The sequence below is a fragment of the Ahaetulla prasina genome, chromosome 3 (assembly GCF_028640845.1).
Source record: "Ahaetulla prasina isolate Xishuangbanna chromosome 3, ASM2864084v1, whole genome shotgun sequence".
In the NCBI taxonomy this organism is placed as follows: domain Eukaryota; kingdom Metazoa; phylum Chordata; class Lepidosauria; order Squamata; family Colubridae; genus Ahaetulla; species Ahaetulla prasina.
The window spans coordinates 31,218,277-31,238,083 of record NC_080541.1 but is presented as its reverse complement, the minus strand read 5'-3'; the positions used below and the strand labels follow the sequence as shown (position 1 = coordinate 31,238,083).

Below are 19,807 nucleotides of genomic sequence, written 5' to 3'. Positions count from 1 at the left end.
TATTCCAAGTGTGGTCTCATTAGTGCAATATAAATCAGCATTATCACTTCTCGTGATCTTGATGTTATCCCTCAGTTGATGCAGCCAATGACTGTACTGCCTTTTTTGGTAGCTGCAGCACATTGCTGGTTCATATTAAGTGGTGCTTCACTTAAGAACACCCTAGATCCCTCTCCCAGTTACTGCTATTGAGCCAAGTACCACCTATTCTGTAGCTATGCATTTGGTTTGTCCTGCCTAAGTGCGGGACCTTACTTTTCTCACCACTGAACTGCATCTTTTATTCTGAAGGGTGGAGGGAGGACACAAAGATGCCATTAACATTTTCCCTGTAACAGAAGGATTATATTATGTCTTCCTTAAATGCTGCCAATATTTGCTTTTTTAAGAATAGATAGATTGATACACTTACCAAATTAGGTAAAGAAAAAACAAAAAATGAGATATAATGCAAGAAATGTTTAAATTAATCACAGTTGTACTTAAATATAGACCATGACTTTTAGCCATACGTGATTGCTTGTAAAGGTTACACAGTGAGAAGCTATAAAAATAAGGTTAGTTTCATTGCTATTATTCTCATAAGCCATTAAAATTATACATGTGTGGCCAAAACAAACCAGTTTTTGTTGTTTTTGAGAGAAACTTGCAATTTTAAAACTAAGTTTCTAATTAGAAGTCAAAATACCTGTATTCAAAGTAGCAATCACTTTCTAAAAATGCTGGAAATCTATTCTTTTTTATCCATTCAATAGCTTGTTCTCGATTCAGACTCTAACAAAAGAAAACATATTCTTTAAGTTTTATTTGCTGTATTATTTACAAACAGGATGGCATAATCTAACAATTTCCAAACGTTTTATAGAGCTCAGTGGATCCTAGAAACATACACACAAGGTATTTCATTACCCAACTACATAACATCATCAGTGCTACTTCTATCAAGCTGTGTTTATTGGAGGTTTGTATCTGAAACTGGTGGGCAGAGCATGCTGATGTAGGCATTTCCCGCAGAAAAAAAATACTTATTCTTTGGCTGAGGCTTGCCTAGATGCAAATTTATCCCATTTGTATGCTGTCTGAAGCATTTGATACCCATGTGTGTGCGCCTATCGAAGAGAATATTTGTAGTTCAGGGGTGCTTGGTGCTGTCAAGTTTGGTTGTTTTCTTGCTGATGTTTCCCAGTTCCCCGAAAATCATCAATGTAACATCATCAGTAATGAAATGTCTGCAAGAAAACAACCAAGGTCAGAGTGCATCAAGAATCCCACAGAAAGAAAAATTGCTTGTCAGGATTCATTCCCTGTGCAAATCACTGCTCCCTAAGCAAAGAATGAAATCTGAAAAAAGATCTGTTTCTTTAGAATTCGTTTTTATGGAATTGTAGTAGAATGATATCCTCTGGCAGCCTTGACACAAGCATTCTGATACTGACATAAAATGCATTTTGATAGAGTAGCATAAAATTGTTCTTTTCTTGGTAGAAGTTGCCTCTTGTGGCTTACTAATAATGGTTTCTGGAAAGGCTGAACATGGCTTCTTTACTTTAGCCACTATTTCTGGATGTAATCAAATAAATTTGTAATTATTTATGCTCAAAACAAATTCCATGCTTTTGTCTCCGTATCCATGAGAAAATAAGACAGGCCAAAGTCATATTTCTCAGATTAGTTGGAAACAGCTTCCAAAATGTCAATTTTATAAAGGAAAACGATAGTGAATCCTATACTGCATTCATTATTCTTCATTTAGGATTGCACTATAAATATTTTTGTAGTTATAGTTCATTATTCCCAAACCTGGTTTTGTCAAATGTTTTGCAATTACAGTTTTTAAAATTTCTAGCAATGATTTGACTACTGAGAATGCTGGGAACTGCAGATCCAAGATATCAGAAGCTGAAAAAGGCAGTGATGATTGTTTAGTTCAGTCTTGCTCAATATTGGTGTCTTTCAGAAGTGTAGATTTCAACTAACAGAATTCCCCAGCCAGTATGCAGGTTGCATAATTCTGGGAGTTGAAGTCCACACTTCTTAAAGCTGCCAAGTTGAGAAACGCTTGCTTAGTGAAATTCATATATATGTGAAGGTTTGAATGGAGGGAAGGAAAGTCATGATAAATGGATTTATTTTCTACTTCCATACTTGAACAACTCCCCACCCACCCACCCCACACACAAGCATACTCTTTTGGCAATGATGTACAAAAGGTTTGGTTTCAGTTTTCAATCTTCACATCATCCCATTTGGAGTTTGAAATGGCTCATGTCACACATACATATTGGGTTTCCTAAATATTTTAAAAGAAATTCAAGATAGAATTCCAAATCGTTGAATTTAACTTTTTGCACACCGTTTATTAATGGCTCTCTCCACATGAGTGTAGGTTCTAAGGATGATGGGGTCTTTAAAAACAACATACAGTTAGATATGTATACGACCAGACAATGTCACATATACAACAATATAGTGCAAATTACACAAAATATGTATCTGCATCAAGGATATCACAATACATTACATCATCAAATCTTATATCAGACATTATGGGCACACATTGTTGTGGCCCACCAGCGGCCAGCGGACCTGGTAGCATATTTGGACAGTGAGGAGGTTGGGGAAGAACATGGGCCAGTCCATGAGTCTGGAGAAGGCTCTGATGAGGGCTCTGAGTCGGAAGAAGAGAGGGGGCCAGGGCCAGATGCCAGTTATCAGCTGCCTTCAGAGTCAGTCATCAGTGAGGCAGACTAACAGTTGGAGCCTGTTCCCAGTGTGCGCATGCACAGAATTGCCAGATGACGGGAACAGCTAAAGAACAAGGGTCGACTTGGGAGTAAGGCCACAGGTGGACAATGAATGGCCCCTCCCAGAGGGAATAAAAGAGGAGCGAAAGGGGAGTGGAGTTTGCAGGAGACAATGTTCACCTAATTGGTTTCTGACTCTCTGAGACTCTTTGCTAAGTTTTGAAGATATCATCCTGGCAGCTCTCCAAGCCAGATAGTGTCTGTGACTGTAAATTCTCCTTGAAAGACTTTGCTGAAGGTGAATGAGGGGAATTTCACTGTTTGTTTAATAAAAGGGGTTTTGTCGGGACCAGGATTCGGCTTCGTGCTTTTTGGGGAAGCCTAGCTCAGAACACAAATATAAACTCAAACTTTCAGATTTACTCTCAGAAGTCGGGATGAAAATGGGAGTGGATCCCTACTCACTGATATGGCATACAACTTTCTTACCAGGGTGACTATGACTGTGGATTAAGTTTTAATTACTGCTTTTGAAGGAGCTATACTTCTACCCATGTTTCTCCGAAAATAAGACCCCGTCTTATATTTTTTTTTGAACCCTGCTTATTATCAGGAGATATCTTATTTTGGGGAAAACAGGGTAGGAAAGTCAATGCCTTTGAAACTCAGCAACTTTTTAATCACCTGGTATAATCAGAGGAATCATTTAAGGATCAAAAGATTTTAACATCAATCTGATTGATTAAATATGGAACCCCAATTAATAAAGCAAGAGTTCAGAGTTGGTTGTACTGTATATCCTATTTCCCTGAATGCTTCTTAAAGGCACAATAATAACATCAATTTATTCTTACCATGGTTGAATAATTTGGATTAAAACTGAAGGTCGAGGAAGGGGGAGTGTTAATATCTTTAGAAAAAGAGGTTTGTATCTTTGTCTGCCTTGTAACATCATAAATGGGATTTCGAGGTTTCTGATCCCGAAGCATCTGTTTTAGCTGGTTTTCCATGCTCTGTGGGACATCACTAGCAACTTCAAAAATTCCAAAATCGGGATTAAATTGAATTGGTTCTGCAAATGTCTATAAACATGAAAAGTGAAAGATTAGGATTCAGAAACAGCACAACACTGAAGGGATATAATCTAACCATGAATTTTGTAAATAAACTGATGGCCTGGAATTCTGCTTGTATTCGTCTTAAACTATCTTAAGCTTTAATTTTAGAGGGTTTTCCCCTCTTCACTATATTTTTATAGCCCTGGGCTTTGTTTTTCTAACTTTCTAGAACAGCCTATAAAAAAATTAACATATCCATTATTAATGGCATTCAGTAGAGGCACAGAGAAATTAATACATATTTACAGTTTACGTCCATTCAAGCTCCTACCATTTAATTCATTCTGCAATAATTATGTGGTCTTTCATAAAAAGAGGAAATATGACAGTAACCTTTTAGCATTCCTGGAACTTACAGAAAATGCATCTATAAGTACATTTTAAAAACTGTTGTAACTTCCCCAACCGGTAGAATTTACCACTATCCTCTGAGCATTCAGAGCAAACCAACAACATTGTGCTGTCTGATGAGAGAAAAAAGCTCATAGATTCTTCTTGGCAAGAAAATAGAACAGTGATAAGAAGTAACTATCAATTTCCTGCCTTTTCCTGACTGCTTAAATTAGCTGCCTGAAGTAGCTCCTTCTTTCTTTGTTGAATTGGCCTTGAGATAACAAAGTTATTATTCATAAGTATCATAAATTTGTGATGGCTAACATTTCTTGGGGGAAAAAATATGCAATGTACTAACGTCAGGCCAAAGTTTCTGTTTTTATTTAATTTGGAGGGAATACAAATTAAAATAACAAAAAGAATAAACTTTTAATTCCAAATCATTGGAGATATGCTAGTTTATGAGAATATGTGAACAAAGCATGTAAATTCTACAATCTGGAACTATTTTAACAGATGCTAGATAATTTTAGTTATGTGTTATTTATATAGAAAACTAACCAAGGATAACATTAATTAATCACTTGTATCTATTTTTAATTTCAACTCTGGCAATGGAGTCCAAAGACCCATTTTCCAAAATGCATTCCAATTAATTAAATTGAAAACATCTGGATCTTCTAATGTAATAAAACAAATGCCAATAACAATGTTTTAAATATAAACTGTATTGTCATCTTGGATGCTTGACTACCAATCAATTATAATGTATATAAAGGGATGGAATGAAAGAACTAATAGTCTTCGCCAATAAGCCTAGGCCAAACTACTAAGTTAATCAAAGGCACATGTCTCAATCCAACAAGTGACTTCACTTTTCTGAACTGGATCCTACATATGCATGGAAGCTCGGAGCATGGGAGGTGTCACATTTGACATCTCAGAGCTTTTAACATATCCTGACCAGTTGAATCCAGTTATTCCCCTTCAGTACAGCTAAACCAAACTGCAATCACCTGCAATCAACATGGGAAGATGGAGGGAAATCTTTGTTGGTAAAACTCACTCCTTATATACACAGACCTCATGCACGTGTATAAAATAAGCAATATATTATAAATGTGTATACAATAATCATGAGTTACCAACTGTCTTCTAATTTAGTCAAACATGATCCCAGCACATATTTGCTAGAACAGATATTGAAAGCTCTACAACATGTGTTGTAATTAGGATACATTCAGATTCATTCCACTTCTAGGTTGTTAAGAGGCAGAAGTAGAGTGTGCAAAACGACCAAATTACTGAGGTGCAGTAAAAATTAGGGTACATTATTTGAGCAATGACCCTACTATCTCTAATCTGTGTATGAGGAGTCAAATTATATTTAATCAAATGTTTTTTTAATCAAAAAAACATTTTAGACATGCTTGGAGGTATGCTAAAATCATTCTCCCAATTTAGGTCCCTGTAATTGCTTTGGCAGTAAGTCCCACCAAAGCCAACTAAATGCAGCTAAATGATTATGGATTGTGGAGGTAATAGTTCTGAAGGACACTAGACTGAAGAAAGCATACTATGGTATTATTTCATATTACTTACCTATTTACCTACTCATTTATTTCAATGCTGCTCTTCTTGAGAGAGGTCAGAGAGGTACATAAAAGGACAAAACCGTCAAGAATAGGACCAACAATTCTGCTAGAAAATGAGCAAGTAGGCATTCCATTCGTCTTTAAAACAGCATGGTGGCCAGTTATTTTTTTGGGGTGGGGTGGGGGGAGACTATTGTATTATAGAATCATTGTGCGGTCCCTGAAAAGGTCTACTCTGTACTATTTACATGGGGATCTGATCCAACCACAAAAATATTTTATATTAGGCTTGTTCTGGCTCTCATCAGTTTTACCCATGTTTCTTTCCATATAATGCCTGGACTACTCTGCATCAAGTTTTAAAGAAGCATATAATGAAGACATTTTATTGCTAATTATATGCATATATTAAATAGATATTTACAATTTAAGATATATAGATATATATATATATATATATTCGTAGGTTTTCACGGGTATAGGTATGTAGGTCTTGGCATATTTGGGTCTTTTCCCATGTAAAGTTTATTTATTTATTTATTTATTTATTTATTAAACTTATATACCGCACCATCTCCCATAGGACTCAGGGCGGTTCACAGGCATATTAAAACAATATAAAACAATATAATAAACAAACATTTAAAACCCAGGTTAAAACTAAATATTATCAAAGCCTGATCACTAAAACAATAAGAACCAATAAAACCCCCATTAAAATTTGGTTAAAACATTTTGTTCTTAGGCTAGTCCCGCACGCTGAAATAATAGAGTCTTCAGTTCACGTCTGAAGGTCCGGAGGTCAGGGAGTTGTCGTAATCCAGGAGGAAGCTCATTCCACAGGGCTGGTGCCACCACAGAGAAGGCCCTCCCCCTGGGGGTCGCCAACCTGCATTGTTTGGTCGACGGCACCCTGAGGAGGGCCACTCTGTGGGAGCGCACAGGTGTGTTGGGAGGCAATCGGTGGCAGAAGGCGGTCTTGAAGGTATCCCGGTCCTAAGCCTAAGCTTTAAAGATGGTAACCAAAACCTTGAAAGTTGAGAGTATCTTGGCGATGTATCTTGGCGTATCTTGAGAGTATCTTGGCGATGTTTCGACGAGGTCTCACTTATCATCTTCAGGCTGGTGCTTATGGCTTCGTGCTTCTGTGAGCAAAGCGTGGTCAGAGCCGCCGACGGCAGTTCTGACCACGCTTTGCTCACACAAGCACGAAGCCATAAGCACCAGCCTGAAGATGATGAGTGAGACCTCGTCGAAATGTCGCCAAGATACTCTCAACCTTATACGGGAAAAGACCTGAATACATCAAGACCTACATACCTATACCCGTGAAAACCTACGAAAACATATATATATATATATCTAATCAAAATTCACATTTTCAAAATGAACGGGGGATATATTAAAATGGAAATGATAACTTCTGAGCTGAGAAATCTAAATGGTAATGGTTTCAATTAGCACATTCGCCAAAGATATGTGGATTCGGTCAGTTTGTATTGGAGTTCTCAAAAATAAAAAAATGAAACCCAAGTTGTTATATTCATTTGATATAATTCAGAACAAAGATCTATTTAAGGGCTACTTCTGTAGCTTAGTAGTAGACCATCCATTGCATCCATTGATTGGCTGCAAGAAACAAAAGTGCCAATTTGCAGGATCATTTCCAATATTGTAATACATTAAAGCATTTCTTTTATTGAAATATTTTCTTGTAGTAAAGAGAACAATTAATAGTATCATATATATTTTTACTTTAACTTTTTGCCCATATATCATTTTTTATGCCTGGGAACCAAACACTAATCAAGTTTCCATTGGCATTACCCTGAATAATTTCTATGATGAGCTGCAGCAAAATAAAACTGGACATATCAAACACTCCACATCAAAGCTGAATAGAACAAACTGAGAAAAGCTAATGAAGAACAGGTCAAGAATTCTCAGCAGATATTCTTAAAAGAACAACAGGTTCTTTCTGTTTTGGCCTTTCCATTCATTGCACCACTGTTGCCTTAACTAAGATATTTGCTGAGGTTTCCAGCATAAGAAAATTACAACATTCTCCTGAGGGAGTTTTCTGTAAGGCTTCTAATGCATGTACTACTTTGGGAACACAGTTTCAGATTTGCAATAATGGGCAGGCAAGCAAGAGGGATTGGGTAAGTAAACCAGAATATATTGCATGAGTCATATATTGTATATACAGTATAAGTATATATTGTAACAATCTAGTCAATCAGTTTTATTGGGTTAACTATAAGGAATGTTGGAGCAGTATGTGTCATACTTACTGGGAGACCCAAAAATTCATTGAAGAAGTCTACAAGTAAATTGTCAGTTGCTAAATACTCTTCCTGTGAGAACAGAGGAAGGGGGGGAAATGTGATGTGATGTGGTAGAATAAAGACAATTCTTCTTATTGTAGAAGTGGTTAAGAATTTCCACCATTCGTGCAGAATAGCAATAGCACTTAGACTTATAACGGCTTTACAGTGCTTTACAGCCCTCCCTAAGCAGTTTACAGAGTCAGCATATTGCCCCCAACAATTTGGGACCTCATTTTACCCACCTTGGAAGGATGGAAGGCTGAGTCAACCTGAGTCAAACCTGGTGAGATTTGAACTGCCAAATTGCAGGCAGCTGGCAGTCAGCAGAAGTAACTTGCAGTACTACACTCTAACCACTGCGCCACCGTGGCTCAGATTCTGGTCCACGTTAGGTCAGATTATGGTCCACTTATATGAGCATTACCAGACTAATTAATAATATGCAGCTAAATTGGTAGATTCTTCAGCTGACTGGAGCCTCAGGCAAAGATCTTCTCTATCATTTGTGGCCTGATCTATTTACAAATAAACATCACTAATCAATGGCAGTTTTCCAATAGACAAGCAGAAGAATCGTTCTCAAGCCAGACCTTTCAGCCTAATTCCAGTAAAAGTAAATCATTACTCTTCCATTTAAAGATATTGGAATCTTTATCTTAGCAAGATTCTATTCCATTATATTATATCCAGCTGTGCCCCCAGGTTGACTATGTTGGCTGGGGAATGAAGGGAGCCGAATATCAAAACATCTGGAGTGGTAAAATATTTGGATTCATCTCCTCTATTGGCAGCCTCAGCTACATTTCCCTTAAGTTTTATGTTTTGGGATACATTGGTTTTGTAACTTTATGAACTCTTATCTGTTCAGCTTTCCATTTTTAATTTGGTTATCAATTGAAGGACACTTAAGATTAGATTTAGGTGCAACAGCTACCTTTCCTCAATGTGACTCTAACACCTTCAATGCAAATCAAGTTCTTTTGCATTAGGTAGTGATTTGGAAGGGGACAAATCTTAGCAAACCTCTAAAATTAATGGGAGAGAGCAGCAGCATCCTTCAAATGAATTAGAAGCCTCCCACTGACAGTGAGCTTTGCCTTAGTGTTTTGAAGACTTTGTGTGAAAAAATATTATTAAAAACAGGTTACTGTGTCCTATAGCACATTTCACATTTCATCAGTCACAGTGGGCGGATGACAACACTGTAAATGACGGGATATGACAAAAAAGAATGTTAATGGCTTTACTGGCCCAAGAAGCCCATAGAAAACAAATTCCTTATTAGTTAGGGAATTTGAAGCGGGAGAAAATATACAGATATCTAGCCCATGTTATTGAAAATACCAACTGTGAACCTTTTCAATTTTATAACATTATTCATATGACTATCAAAACTGTGTGGGTCAGGGGTGGGTACTCCTTACCTTTACTACTGGTTTGCAGCGGGATCGTGCGCACGTGTGCGCTTCACTCATGCACACATGCTCACTTCTGCGTGTCCGCAGAAGCTTTCTGATGACGTCGGGTCGGAGCCTCCCCCTGGTTTTACTACCAGTTCGCAAGAACCAGTCTGAACCCGGGGCAACCCACCACTGGTGTGGGTGTGTATGTGCCTTTGAGTCAATACTAACTCTTGGTAAGTGCGTGGAAAAATTCCTGAAGTTTTCTTGGCAAGACTTTTTTCAGAAGTGGTTTGTAATTTTATTTTTAATCTTTTAAAAACCTTTATAATTTCTATAAGAATTATATTTGCATTCCCTTTTTAATATTTAATCTTTTATTATTCCCTTTGTATTAGTACTAGAATCATCAGAATAATGTAAATTTTAGGAAAGCAAATCTCAAGTGTTAGAATAAATCTCAAGACAAAAAAAAAATCTATATTTGATATTTAACACAATGAGTTAGCAGCCAAATGTCCCAAAGGTGCTTTTTCAAGAGGCAACTGGACTATCTGATTTTTCCTTTGAACACGTTTCGCTTCTCTTGAGCTGAAGAAGCTTCTTGGATGAGAAGCGAAACATCTTCAAAAGAAAACTCAGAAAGTCCAGTGGCCTCTTGAAAAAACACCTTTGGGACAATCATGATCTGGATGACTGAGAATCTCAATAGACATCTAGCAACCAAATATTTATTCTTAACATTTTGAACTTTTATGAAAATCCTGATCGAAGAATAATAGAATATTCAACATTCACTGAATAATAAATGGTGTTAAAATGCAGCGTTATTTGATAGGGATACAAATCTGAGCTTCAAAAACACCAGTTGCTGCCATCTAGTGAATGTTTTGTTTTTTGCAGCAGGAGATCTTCCCAAGCTTTATTGAATGTTCAACATGTCCATATTGGTGCTATGCATTTGTGTTGTAGTGTCAACAGCAGTTTTGGGGAGTTAGATATTTATCAGGAATAACAACGTATGAAAAATACCTTTCCCATGATAAGAGCCAGCAATGAATACCTTTCCCATTAAAGAAAGAAATCCTGTTGTTCAGATAGTAGTAGCACTATGTATGTGTGAAGAGAGGGAAATCTAAATAAAGATGGGGGGGCTTTAGCAATTATACATCTAGAGGACTCAATGCAATCAAAGAGCAGCTGGTTTTCATTGTTGGCCCCACCCCAAGGTCCTTTAGTTTTCCTCTACAGGGGAAAAGCCTATGTATTCTACATACAAGCATCTAAAGTAAGACATTTGCACAGCCTAAGCTACAGTTTTTGATTATGAAAATATATTTCTTGTTTATAAGACACATTCCACTAGACAATAATTCTCAATTTTGGCAACTGTAGGATGTGTGGACTTCAATTCCCAGAATTCTCCAGCCAGCATCCTGGAGAGACATATTTAACCAGTCTGTGAGACATATTTCATAGTCAACTCTCCTGGTTTTAAATCTTTGAAAACCCTAATTTGTTTTCAAAGCTGGCTGTGGAAGTATCAACTTCTGCTTCATTAATGCCCAGTTAATAAAAAGGTGCATATTCATGTGGTCCTTTGGATTCCATCTAGAATATCATTTAAAATTACAGACAGTCCTTGACTTAACAACCATTCATCTAGTGACCGTTTGAAGTTATAACAGCACTTGAAAAAGTGACTTATGACCATTTTTCACACTTACGACCTTTGCCATAGCCACATGATGAAAATTCAGATGCTTGGCAACAGACATGTATTTATAATGGTTGCAGTGTCCTGGGGTCACATGATCACCTTTTGCAAACTTCTGACAAGTGAAGTCAATGGGGAATCCAGATTCACTTAACAACCATTTTACTGATTTAAGAACGGAATTCACTTAACAACTGTTGCAAGAAAGGTCACAATGTCATTTAACAATTGTCTTGCTTAGCAACAGAAATTTTGGACTCAATTGTGACATAAGCCAAGGATTATCTGTAATCTCTTTGTGCATATAAATCTTAGGCTGTAATTCTCTATCTGTTTATGTGGCTACATGTTGCACTATAATTGAACTTCTTACTTTTTCAATATTCTTGTGCTTCCTTGAACACTATTAAATTTAGTAGAGCAGTTTGTTGTCCCAAATATTTTAAAGAAGCACTTATTTCTTTAATATTTCTGTTTCCCTACTATTTTGTATATAACGATCTAGCTGCTCTTAGAAGAAGCACTATTGGTTTAAGTAAAATTGTTGATATATTTTTAACTTACTGGAACAGATAAAAGAAGGAATATATTTTAACTTCAGATAATGACAACAACATTTCTGTGAACCTATGATACTACAACAATACTACTGCCTAAAACTTTCCACTTTTATGTTTAAAATTATATGTAAAATATATTAAGCCTTGTCTTGTTCTTAACTCCTTGTAAGGGATGGATGATATTGTATAGTAACAAAGATATTTATTCCACAAAATTGATTTTCTCGCCCTTAGTATCCTGATAATCATGTATAAATCTTAACTTGGCTGCCAGCTAGAACGCAAACCTCTGCCAGAAAGTTGTGTGCTGATTTATCATCAAGTAATTCACCTACTTTGACAATTCAGCACATTTTTCTTCGATTCCAGATTGCCTCCCTTAGGCAGAGCCAAACTGAACTAAGGTTGATCTAGAAATAGGGTCAAATTATTTTGTCCTATTTTGCTTCTTTGTCAGAGCAAAAAGAAGTAGATTCTTGGATGGGGATGAGGTGATGGGGCAGTTTCAATTGGTGCATTTCACCAAAATATCTGGAGATTCTTAGTCATCCAAGTCATGGTTGTCCCAAAAGTGCCTTTTCAAAAGGCAACCGGACTTTGTTTTTTTCTTTTAAGACATTTGAAGACGTTAGACTTCTCATCCAAGAAGCTTCTTCAGGTCTGACCAGACTTCAGTCAGAGCTGAAGAAACGTCTTGGATGAGAAGCGAAATGTCTTTGAAGAAAAAACAAAGTCCAGTTGCCTTTTGAAAAAGCACTTTTGGCTTCACCAAAATGATGTCCCTATCTGCATCAAACCATCTTTATCTTTCTGCTGGGTCCCTTTCTCTGTCCTCAAAATGAGCTGGGTTCAAGGTGGCCTAAGTTGTACTGTTATTAAAACAGAGCTTTTCCTCGTATTCTGAGAGTAGCCTCAAATTGTGTCATACCTGTTAAGCTTTGTACCTTGAAGGCTAATCCAGTGACTTGCAGGGACAGGGAACACAAGTGAGGTAGTACAAGTTTATGGATCAGCACTGGTTTTATACTTGTAAAGTTTTTTATTGACCCAGCAATGGGCAGCGAGCACTATCCACTGCTTAATGGGGGAAAGAGCCTGAGATATCAATGCAGTTAATTCTTTCCTGTTTTGTTTATAACTTCCTGTTTAATCTGACTTCTAAACAGAAGTTTTAGAGCATCTGGCAGGCTGAACTATGAAAAGGATTAGACCTTTAGGGAAGGAAAGCCACGTTCCTCTCTCTGAAGTTATTCCTTTCTTTAAAGGCCCAACTTTGCCCTCCCTATTCTTCCTCTATCCGAATTTGTGAAAGAATTGCAAAGGTGCAGATGGAAAATGGTCATTCAGGCAAGAAGAGATAGTTGATGATGGTTCCCTGCCTTGTCCTGCAATTTAACTGTAGAAGAAGAGGTTGTATATCAATGTTTCTCAATCTTGACATCTTTAACGTGTGCACCACTTCCCAGAATTCTCCAGCCAGTCTACTGGATTGGGACTTCTGAGAGTTAAAGTCCGCACATCTTAAAGTTGTCAAGATTGAGAATCAATGATCCATGTTTCTCACTCCTCCTGCAAAGAATGTTTGAAGTAAGAGGAAAGATTTTGGCGGGAAATTAATTAATGCTCCCATAGCATTCTTTTTCAAATTATTTAGTACGTCTGTCTTCGAAAATATTCATGGTTACTATGGAATGAAAAGCATTTGATTAAGTGGAACTTATTTCTGATTCAAAATGTTTAAGTTCTGCCACCAATAACATGGTTGCACAATAACATGGTTACATAAACAGAGTGATAGAGTCAAGATCACATCACATTTAAGACTCTTATCTCTGCAAAAAAATGCAGTTACTAGGGATTGGTTATTGTAACTGACTGGATAATTAAGGGCAGGGAAGATTTAAATGTCAGTTATGCTGGATCAGCACAGCTGCTCTATCTGAAAATCTGTCAAATACTAGAATTACTATTTTCAACAATTTGCAATGAGACAGGAAAAACAGTTTACTTACAAATTCATTCTCTCTTATGCAGGGAGGCACTGAAACATAAACAAAAACAGTATTAATAATGTATATCTACTAATGAAAGGTATCTGGACCAATTATGAAGTTATTAAAGTTATTTAGACAAATAAATTCTTGATTGTTTTATTAGTAGCCAATTATCAGTTATGGCAAAATCAGTTATCAGTAAAAGAATAGCTATACAGTAATCATAAGCCCCCACCCCCAAGATCAATACACTGATCATAAGTTCCTGTTCACACAACTAGAAACAGCAATAAGCAAATAAATCATACACACAGATAGTTCCTTCCTTGTAAAAATACTGTTTTACTTGCTTGTTAAATGCAAGCAAGTAAAATAGTGAAGAATTTTGGGAGACAGATCTCTTTATGGTGTCTATTCATTTTAAAATATTCATGCCAACATATAGGATATTTTCAACATGTTTAGAATGTATATGTTTGCCATTAAGCAAGAAGAAAGCCAATTTTTAAATGGTTCCTTTCCTGCATAAAAAGCTTGTTGGGCAGTTCTTAGCAAGTTATTATTAGGTTGATAAAACATTTCATCTATCAATTTCTACATATTTTAAACCTTATGATAAGTTTTAAAATATGTAGAAAGAAGAGCAAGAACAATTCTGATTATTTCTCTGAGTCTGTTGGCAATCCTATATAATAAGTTCTAATATTTTTAAAACATCTCATTTTCTAAATTCTAGTTTTGTCAGAGAAATGACCATTGCGTCAGATTAAATTGGTGTTTCAGAATGAAGTGTCCATGAACATTCATCATGGCTTGCTGAATTAGCTTTCACTGAAGAGTAATAGATTTTGAGTTCATTCAGTTAAATTTCTAAGCAAATGTCAGAATTACTTCTGAGAGTTAAATGTTTCAGAAGAGAAAAACAACGAACTTGGATCTAGAAACCTTTGGTTGGCGATGGGGTATCATCTGCTGCTTTCTGTATGTTGCTGAACAATTCTTTATAGTCAACATAGCTAATGTGAAAAAAGCAGGAATGATAAAAAGCAGATTCCTCACTTTGGTCCCTAGGACACGGATATGGGGACCGTGTCATGAGTCTTTCCTGTTCAATGTTCCATATATATATAGCATGGAAACCAAATCCCATTTATAAAAATGGAATATTTATGTTAAAAAGTATTTAATGTGAGTGCAACAGCCCAACTCAAAATAAACCAGAGTTAAAGTTTCATTTATTTCAATGAAATGAGAGCTACTTCATTCTTACTTAGATTGCATTGTTTTGTTTCATTAGGACCTTTTGCTGTGAACCCAATTCTGCATTTATACAACGGTTTGCCAACACTGGGTCATCACTAGCCAATCTTAACTGACCCTGACAAAGCTGAGCAGTGTTAAGTACTTCAGTGGAAGACCAGCACAAGATCCCAGGGCTGAAAGGCTTGGGGGAGAAAAAATCTTCTTGGAAAAAGCCAATGGCAAACTTTAAGAGCTGCTAAGAAAACTGCTTGATCAAGCACAACTCATTGGAGACTTTACCATTTGGAAATATTATTCATGAAAACCGGAATGTTAACAGTAACAGTTGGAAGGGACCTCGGAGGTCATCTAGTCCAACCCCCTGCTCACTCAGTAGACGCATACTAGGGATTCGAACCACCGAAATGCTGACCTTTTCCATCGAGAAGCTCAGCGTCTCAGCCACTGAGCCACCTAGCCAGGCTATGGTTTGTGGGGGTGGGGGGAGGTGTCAGTTTTAATTTTACACAGGAATTGCAAAGAAGGAAACCCAGCGGTGAAATCCAGCAGGTTCTGACAGGTTTTGAGAACCGTTAGCGGAAATTTTGAGTAGTTTGGAGAACCGGTAGTGGAAATTTTGATTTAGAGAACTGGCAAATACCACCTCTGGCTGGCCACAGAGTGGGGTAGGAATGGAGATTTTGCAACACCATTCCCCTGGAATGTGGAGGGGGAAATGGAGATTTTGCAGTATCCTTCCACCAAGCCACGCCCACAGAACCGGTAGTAAAAAAAATTGGATTTCACCACTGAAGAAACTCCCAAAATTAATCTGAGCGGTGCTTGAGGAAAAGCAGATCAGGACTTCTGTGTTTTCACTGTCCACCAACGTTTCATGTTGTCCGAAAAATATTTTTGACTACTCTCATTTCTAATCGTGCCTTTCCTCAGAACAGGGGTCTGCAACCTCGGCAACTTTAAGCCTGGCTTGGGAATTCTGGGAGTTGAAGTCCGCCAGGCTTAAAAGTTGCCAAGGTTGGAGACCCCTGCCTTAGAACAGTGGGAAAACGCTGGGAGAAATGTGTGTGTGTGTGGGAGGGTGAACTGGCTTTTCCCAGGGTCCGTTTTTTTCCCACCCTTTCCGGATCACGACGAGCAAGCCCCGGGCAGGCTCTCAGTTCTGGCACCTACCGGTGGTGAGCCTCTTCTCTCGCATGGTGCAGACGCGCGCCCAGGCTCTGCAGAAGCCCTGTTGTTTCCCCCCGCCCACGTCCCCGAGTTGAGTTTAAAGCCTCATTCTTCTCCGGCGAGCGCAGGGAGGGTGGAAAGCGGAAAGAACAACACTCCTCCGCTGGGGCCGTTGAAGAGGCTGCCTGCGGCGAACTTCAAGCCGAATTTTGAGCTCAAAGGGCTTGCCAAGAGTTTGCGCTTGGCGCTCAGCCTGGTTTGTGTGGTCTCACAGCGGAGCTGGGTTGCTATGGAGCTGCGGGTGACAATGCGGGAGGGAGACGAGGGCAGTCGTTGACCCCCAACAAGGCACGAACATTGGTCGGGAGCGGGCAGAGCAGCGGCTTTTCTCCAGCCGGAGGAAACGAGGCAGAGAGAAAAGAGAATCGCCAACCTGAAACAATCGAGAGAACTTCTCCCCGCTGATAGTTTATTGGAGAAGCAAAAAAAGGACGGAAGAGGCGGCTTATGCCAGCCTTCCGTCCCGGCTTTCTCGGGCGAGCAATTTTGCTTTCGCCCTGCCGGGCAAAGTTGATGCCCGCTCTTTCCCCCCCTCCCACCGCCCCCCCCTCCCCATTGACCAGTGACCGGTGCACTTTTAAAAATTTGCGCACCCCCTCCCCGCCCGCTCGTTTCTCCGGAATCTCGGAGAGTCTTAAAGGCTGGTCTGGCCATCGGATGGAGAAAGTAATAAAAAAGGTGTTTATAGTTCCCACCAGGTGCAATTTGGATAGTCTGATCAAAGGGGAAGTGAAACCTATGAATCTTATTTTCAACATATACCATTTCTATTGTGATGCATTTGGCAATAGCTAATGCGGCTGCCTTGGTGACGATTATACTGTGTGGAATTCTTATCTGCGTTTTATCTGGCAAGGCTCGTTCCTACCAATGTTTAGCAACAACTTTTTGGGTTAGTCCCGGGGGTTCAGACGAATGGCTACCGTTTGGGCCGGTCACACACTTCCATTCTACGAATGAATTGTTTGTCTTCAGATATTTTAATTATTTCTCATTTAAAGTTCTATATCATTGGTCTGTCATTAGTTCATTTTTCCAAAGATCAAGTTAAAAGTTTCAGATTTTTCGGTCTGAGGTTGATTATTTAGGTTCCAAGACAAATTCCTTGTGTGTCCAATCACACTTGGCCAATAAAAAATTCTATTCTATTCTATTCTATTCTATTCTACTCTACTCTACTCTACTCTACTCTACTCTACATCATTTGGTCCTATGGCGATTTTTGGTGGATAATGACAGAATGAGAAAGGTTTTGGTAATTTTAAAAGAAGATTGGGCCAATTCAGGTAGAAAAAGCTAGAAATGATTGCTAGTTATGCAATGTATTATCTTCAGTAGTAAAGAGGTTGTGCTTCTCATTATGAGTTAGAACATAAAATGAGTATATCATTATATGTTATGAAATATATATCATATGATGTGTACATATATAGACATTGGAGGGATAAAGTTTTAAGTATGATTTTAAGGACTTAGAAAAATATTTTTGCGGGGAATAAATCAAAAAAGGATGAGCATAGTTTTGTTTTTAGAAAGTTAGAAAGGAGGATCCATATCAATTTGAAAGAAGATTTTGAAATTATTGGTAAGATTCCTTCTAAATGGTTGTTGTTTTGAATTCTGAGAAAAATGATAGGATAACAATGTCGGCTGGCGGCCCCCAGGGGAAGATCCTTCTCTGTGGGGGCTCCTACCCTCTGGAACGAACGTCCCCCTGGTTTACGCCAAATACCTGACCTTCGGACCTTTCGCCGCGAATTGAAAACACATCTATATATTCGCGCGGGGCTGGCTTAAATTTTATTGGGTTTTTATTGGGTTTTTTAAATTTTTATTATGAATTTTAATGGGTTTTTTAATTTTATATGTTTTAAAGTCTTAGGCCAATGGTGTAATAAGTTTTTTAATTCGGGTTTTAATTGTATATTGTATTGTTTGTTTTATTTTGGCTGTACACCGCCCTGAGTCCTTCGGGAGAAGGGCGGTATAAAAATCGAATAAATAATAATAATAATAATAATAATAATAATAATAATAATAATAATAATAATAATAACAACAACAACACTTTCAAAGTTGGACATCAGAGGAAACAGGAAGAAACTAAAGATTAAAATTAAAGCAAACGTACTTAAACTCAATTTGCTAACATAGAATGGAGCAAAATATTTACACTGGATATGTTGAAAGATATTTGTGAACAATGGACTCAAAAATTAATTTTAAAAATGTCTGCTAATATAGTCGGACTGTGTAAATGATATTATGTAAGAGGATGAGGTTCTACCAGACAACACTGAAATTGATTTGAATGTGGATTTACAAATTATAGGCTAAAAGAATGATTTGGGAAAAGAGGATATATTGAATATACAAATGAAACCTGCGAATGTCTTAATAATTACCTGTAAAAAACATATAAATAACAAGCCAGAAGAGTGACTATATTAATTTAGTTTTGTTAAAGTTTTGAAGACATTTGTGAGAAGTGACAAAGAAAAAAGGAAAAGAAATCAAATTCCAGGACATTTGAAGGGATTAAAGATTAAGATTGTTAAAAGTAAAGGACTATAAAGTTGGTTTATTCGACCATGGTTAAAAAAAGATGTGTTGCTATCTCTGCTAAACCTTAATGGACTTCTACTGTTTAGGACTGAAATAACAATGTTTTATGGATTTGTTTATAGATAAGAGATAAGTTATGGGGGAAAGAGAACATTTGTTGTATTTTAGGAGAACATGATAAATTACTAAAATTGCTTATAATTGTGATGAAGGGGAAATTACTTCTTTAAATATTTATTTTCTTTTTCTTTACTATATTCTTGTTGTTTCTTTTCTATTTTTTCTATTCTTTTCTTTTAGCACTTTTTTTCTTTTATTAGTTTTTATCTGCATTGTAACATAATTGTAACATTTAATAAAATTATTGAATATATATTGGTATGTCCGGGCCAAAGCCTGAAGATGATAAGTGAGATCTCATCGAAACGTTGCCTAACTACTTCCAATCTTACATGGGGAAAAGACCCAAACATACCAAAACCTGCATACATATACCATATATATATATATTTGTTTTCTGAGGTTTTCGCGGGTGTTTGTATGTAGATCTTTGGTTATTCAGGTTTTCTCCCGCATAAAATTGGAAGTGTCTTGGCGACGTTTCGATGAAGTCTCATTCGTCATCTTCAGGCTTCAGCTTCGAAGCTGAAGCCTGAAGATGACGAATGAGACTTCGTCGAAACGTCGCCAAGACACTTCCAATTTTACGCGGGAGAAAACCCATGTGTATGTGTATGTGTATGTGATGTGTATGTGTATGTATGTATACATGTATGTAAAGAACTACTTGGAGAAGAACAACCACTAATTCAGGGACATGATTCATGGAGTTCTGAAAACTAAAGTAGAAATATCCCTGATTAAGCCATCCTAGTCTTCCCAGGATCATAACACAAACAAGCCAAGAACAGAGTCCTGGTTGAATATTTTTATATCTAACAAATGCCCTTCTATATATGCT

General features: G+C 37.4%; 1 protein-coding gene across 1 annotated transcript in view; it reads right to left on the bottom strand.

Moving 5' to 3' along the window:
* RGS22 (regulator of G protein signaling 22) overlaps positions 1 to 16,373 on the bottom strand; it is a 106,405-nt gene extending 90,032 nt beyond the window's left edge. Inside the window, exons 1-5 of the mRNA XM_058175725.1 lie at positions 16,225 to 16,373; positions 13,810 to 13,838; positions 8,085 to 8,147; positions 3,599 to 3,826; positions 689 to 774 (exon numbers count right to left, since the gene is read on the bottom strand). Coding sequence (XP_058031708.1) covers positions 689 to 774; positions 3,599 to 3,826; positions 8,085 to 8,147; positions 13,810 to 13,838; positions 16,225 to 16,249 — 431 coding nt within the window. The 5' untranslated portion in view covers positions 16,250 to 16,373. The remainder of the gene's footprint in view (positions 1 to 688; positions 775 to 3,598; positions 3,827 to 8,084; positions 8,148 to 13,809; positions 13,839 to 16,224) is intronic.
* Positions 16,374 to 19,807: the final 3,434 nt, after the last annotated feature.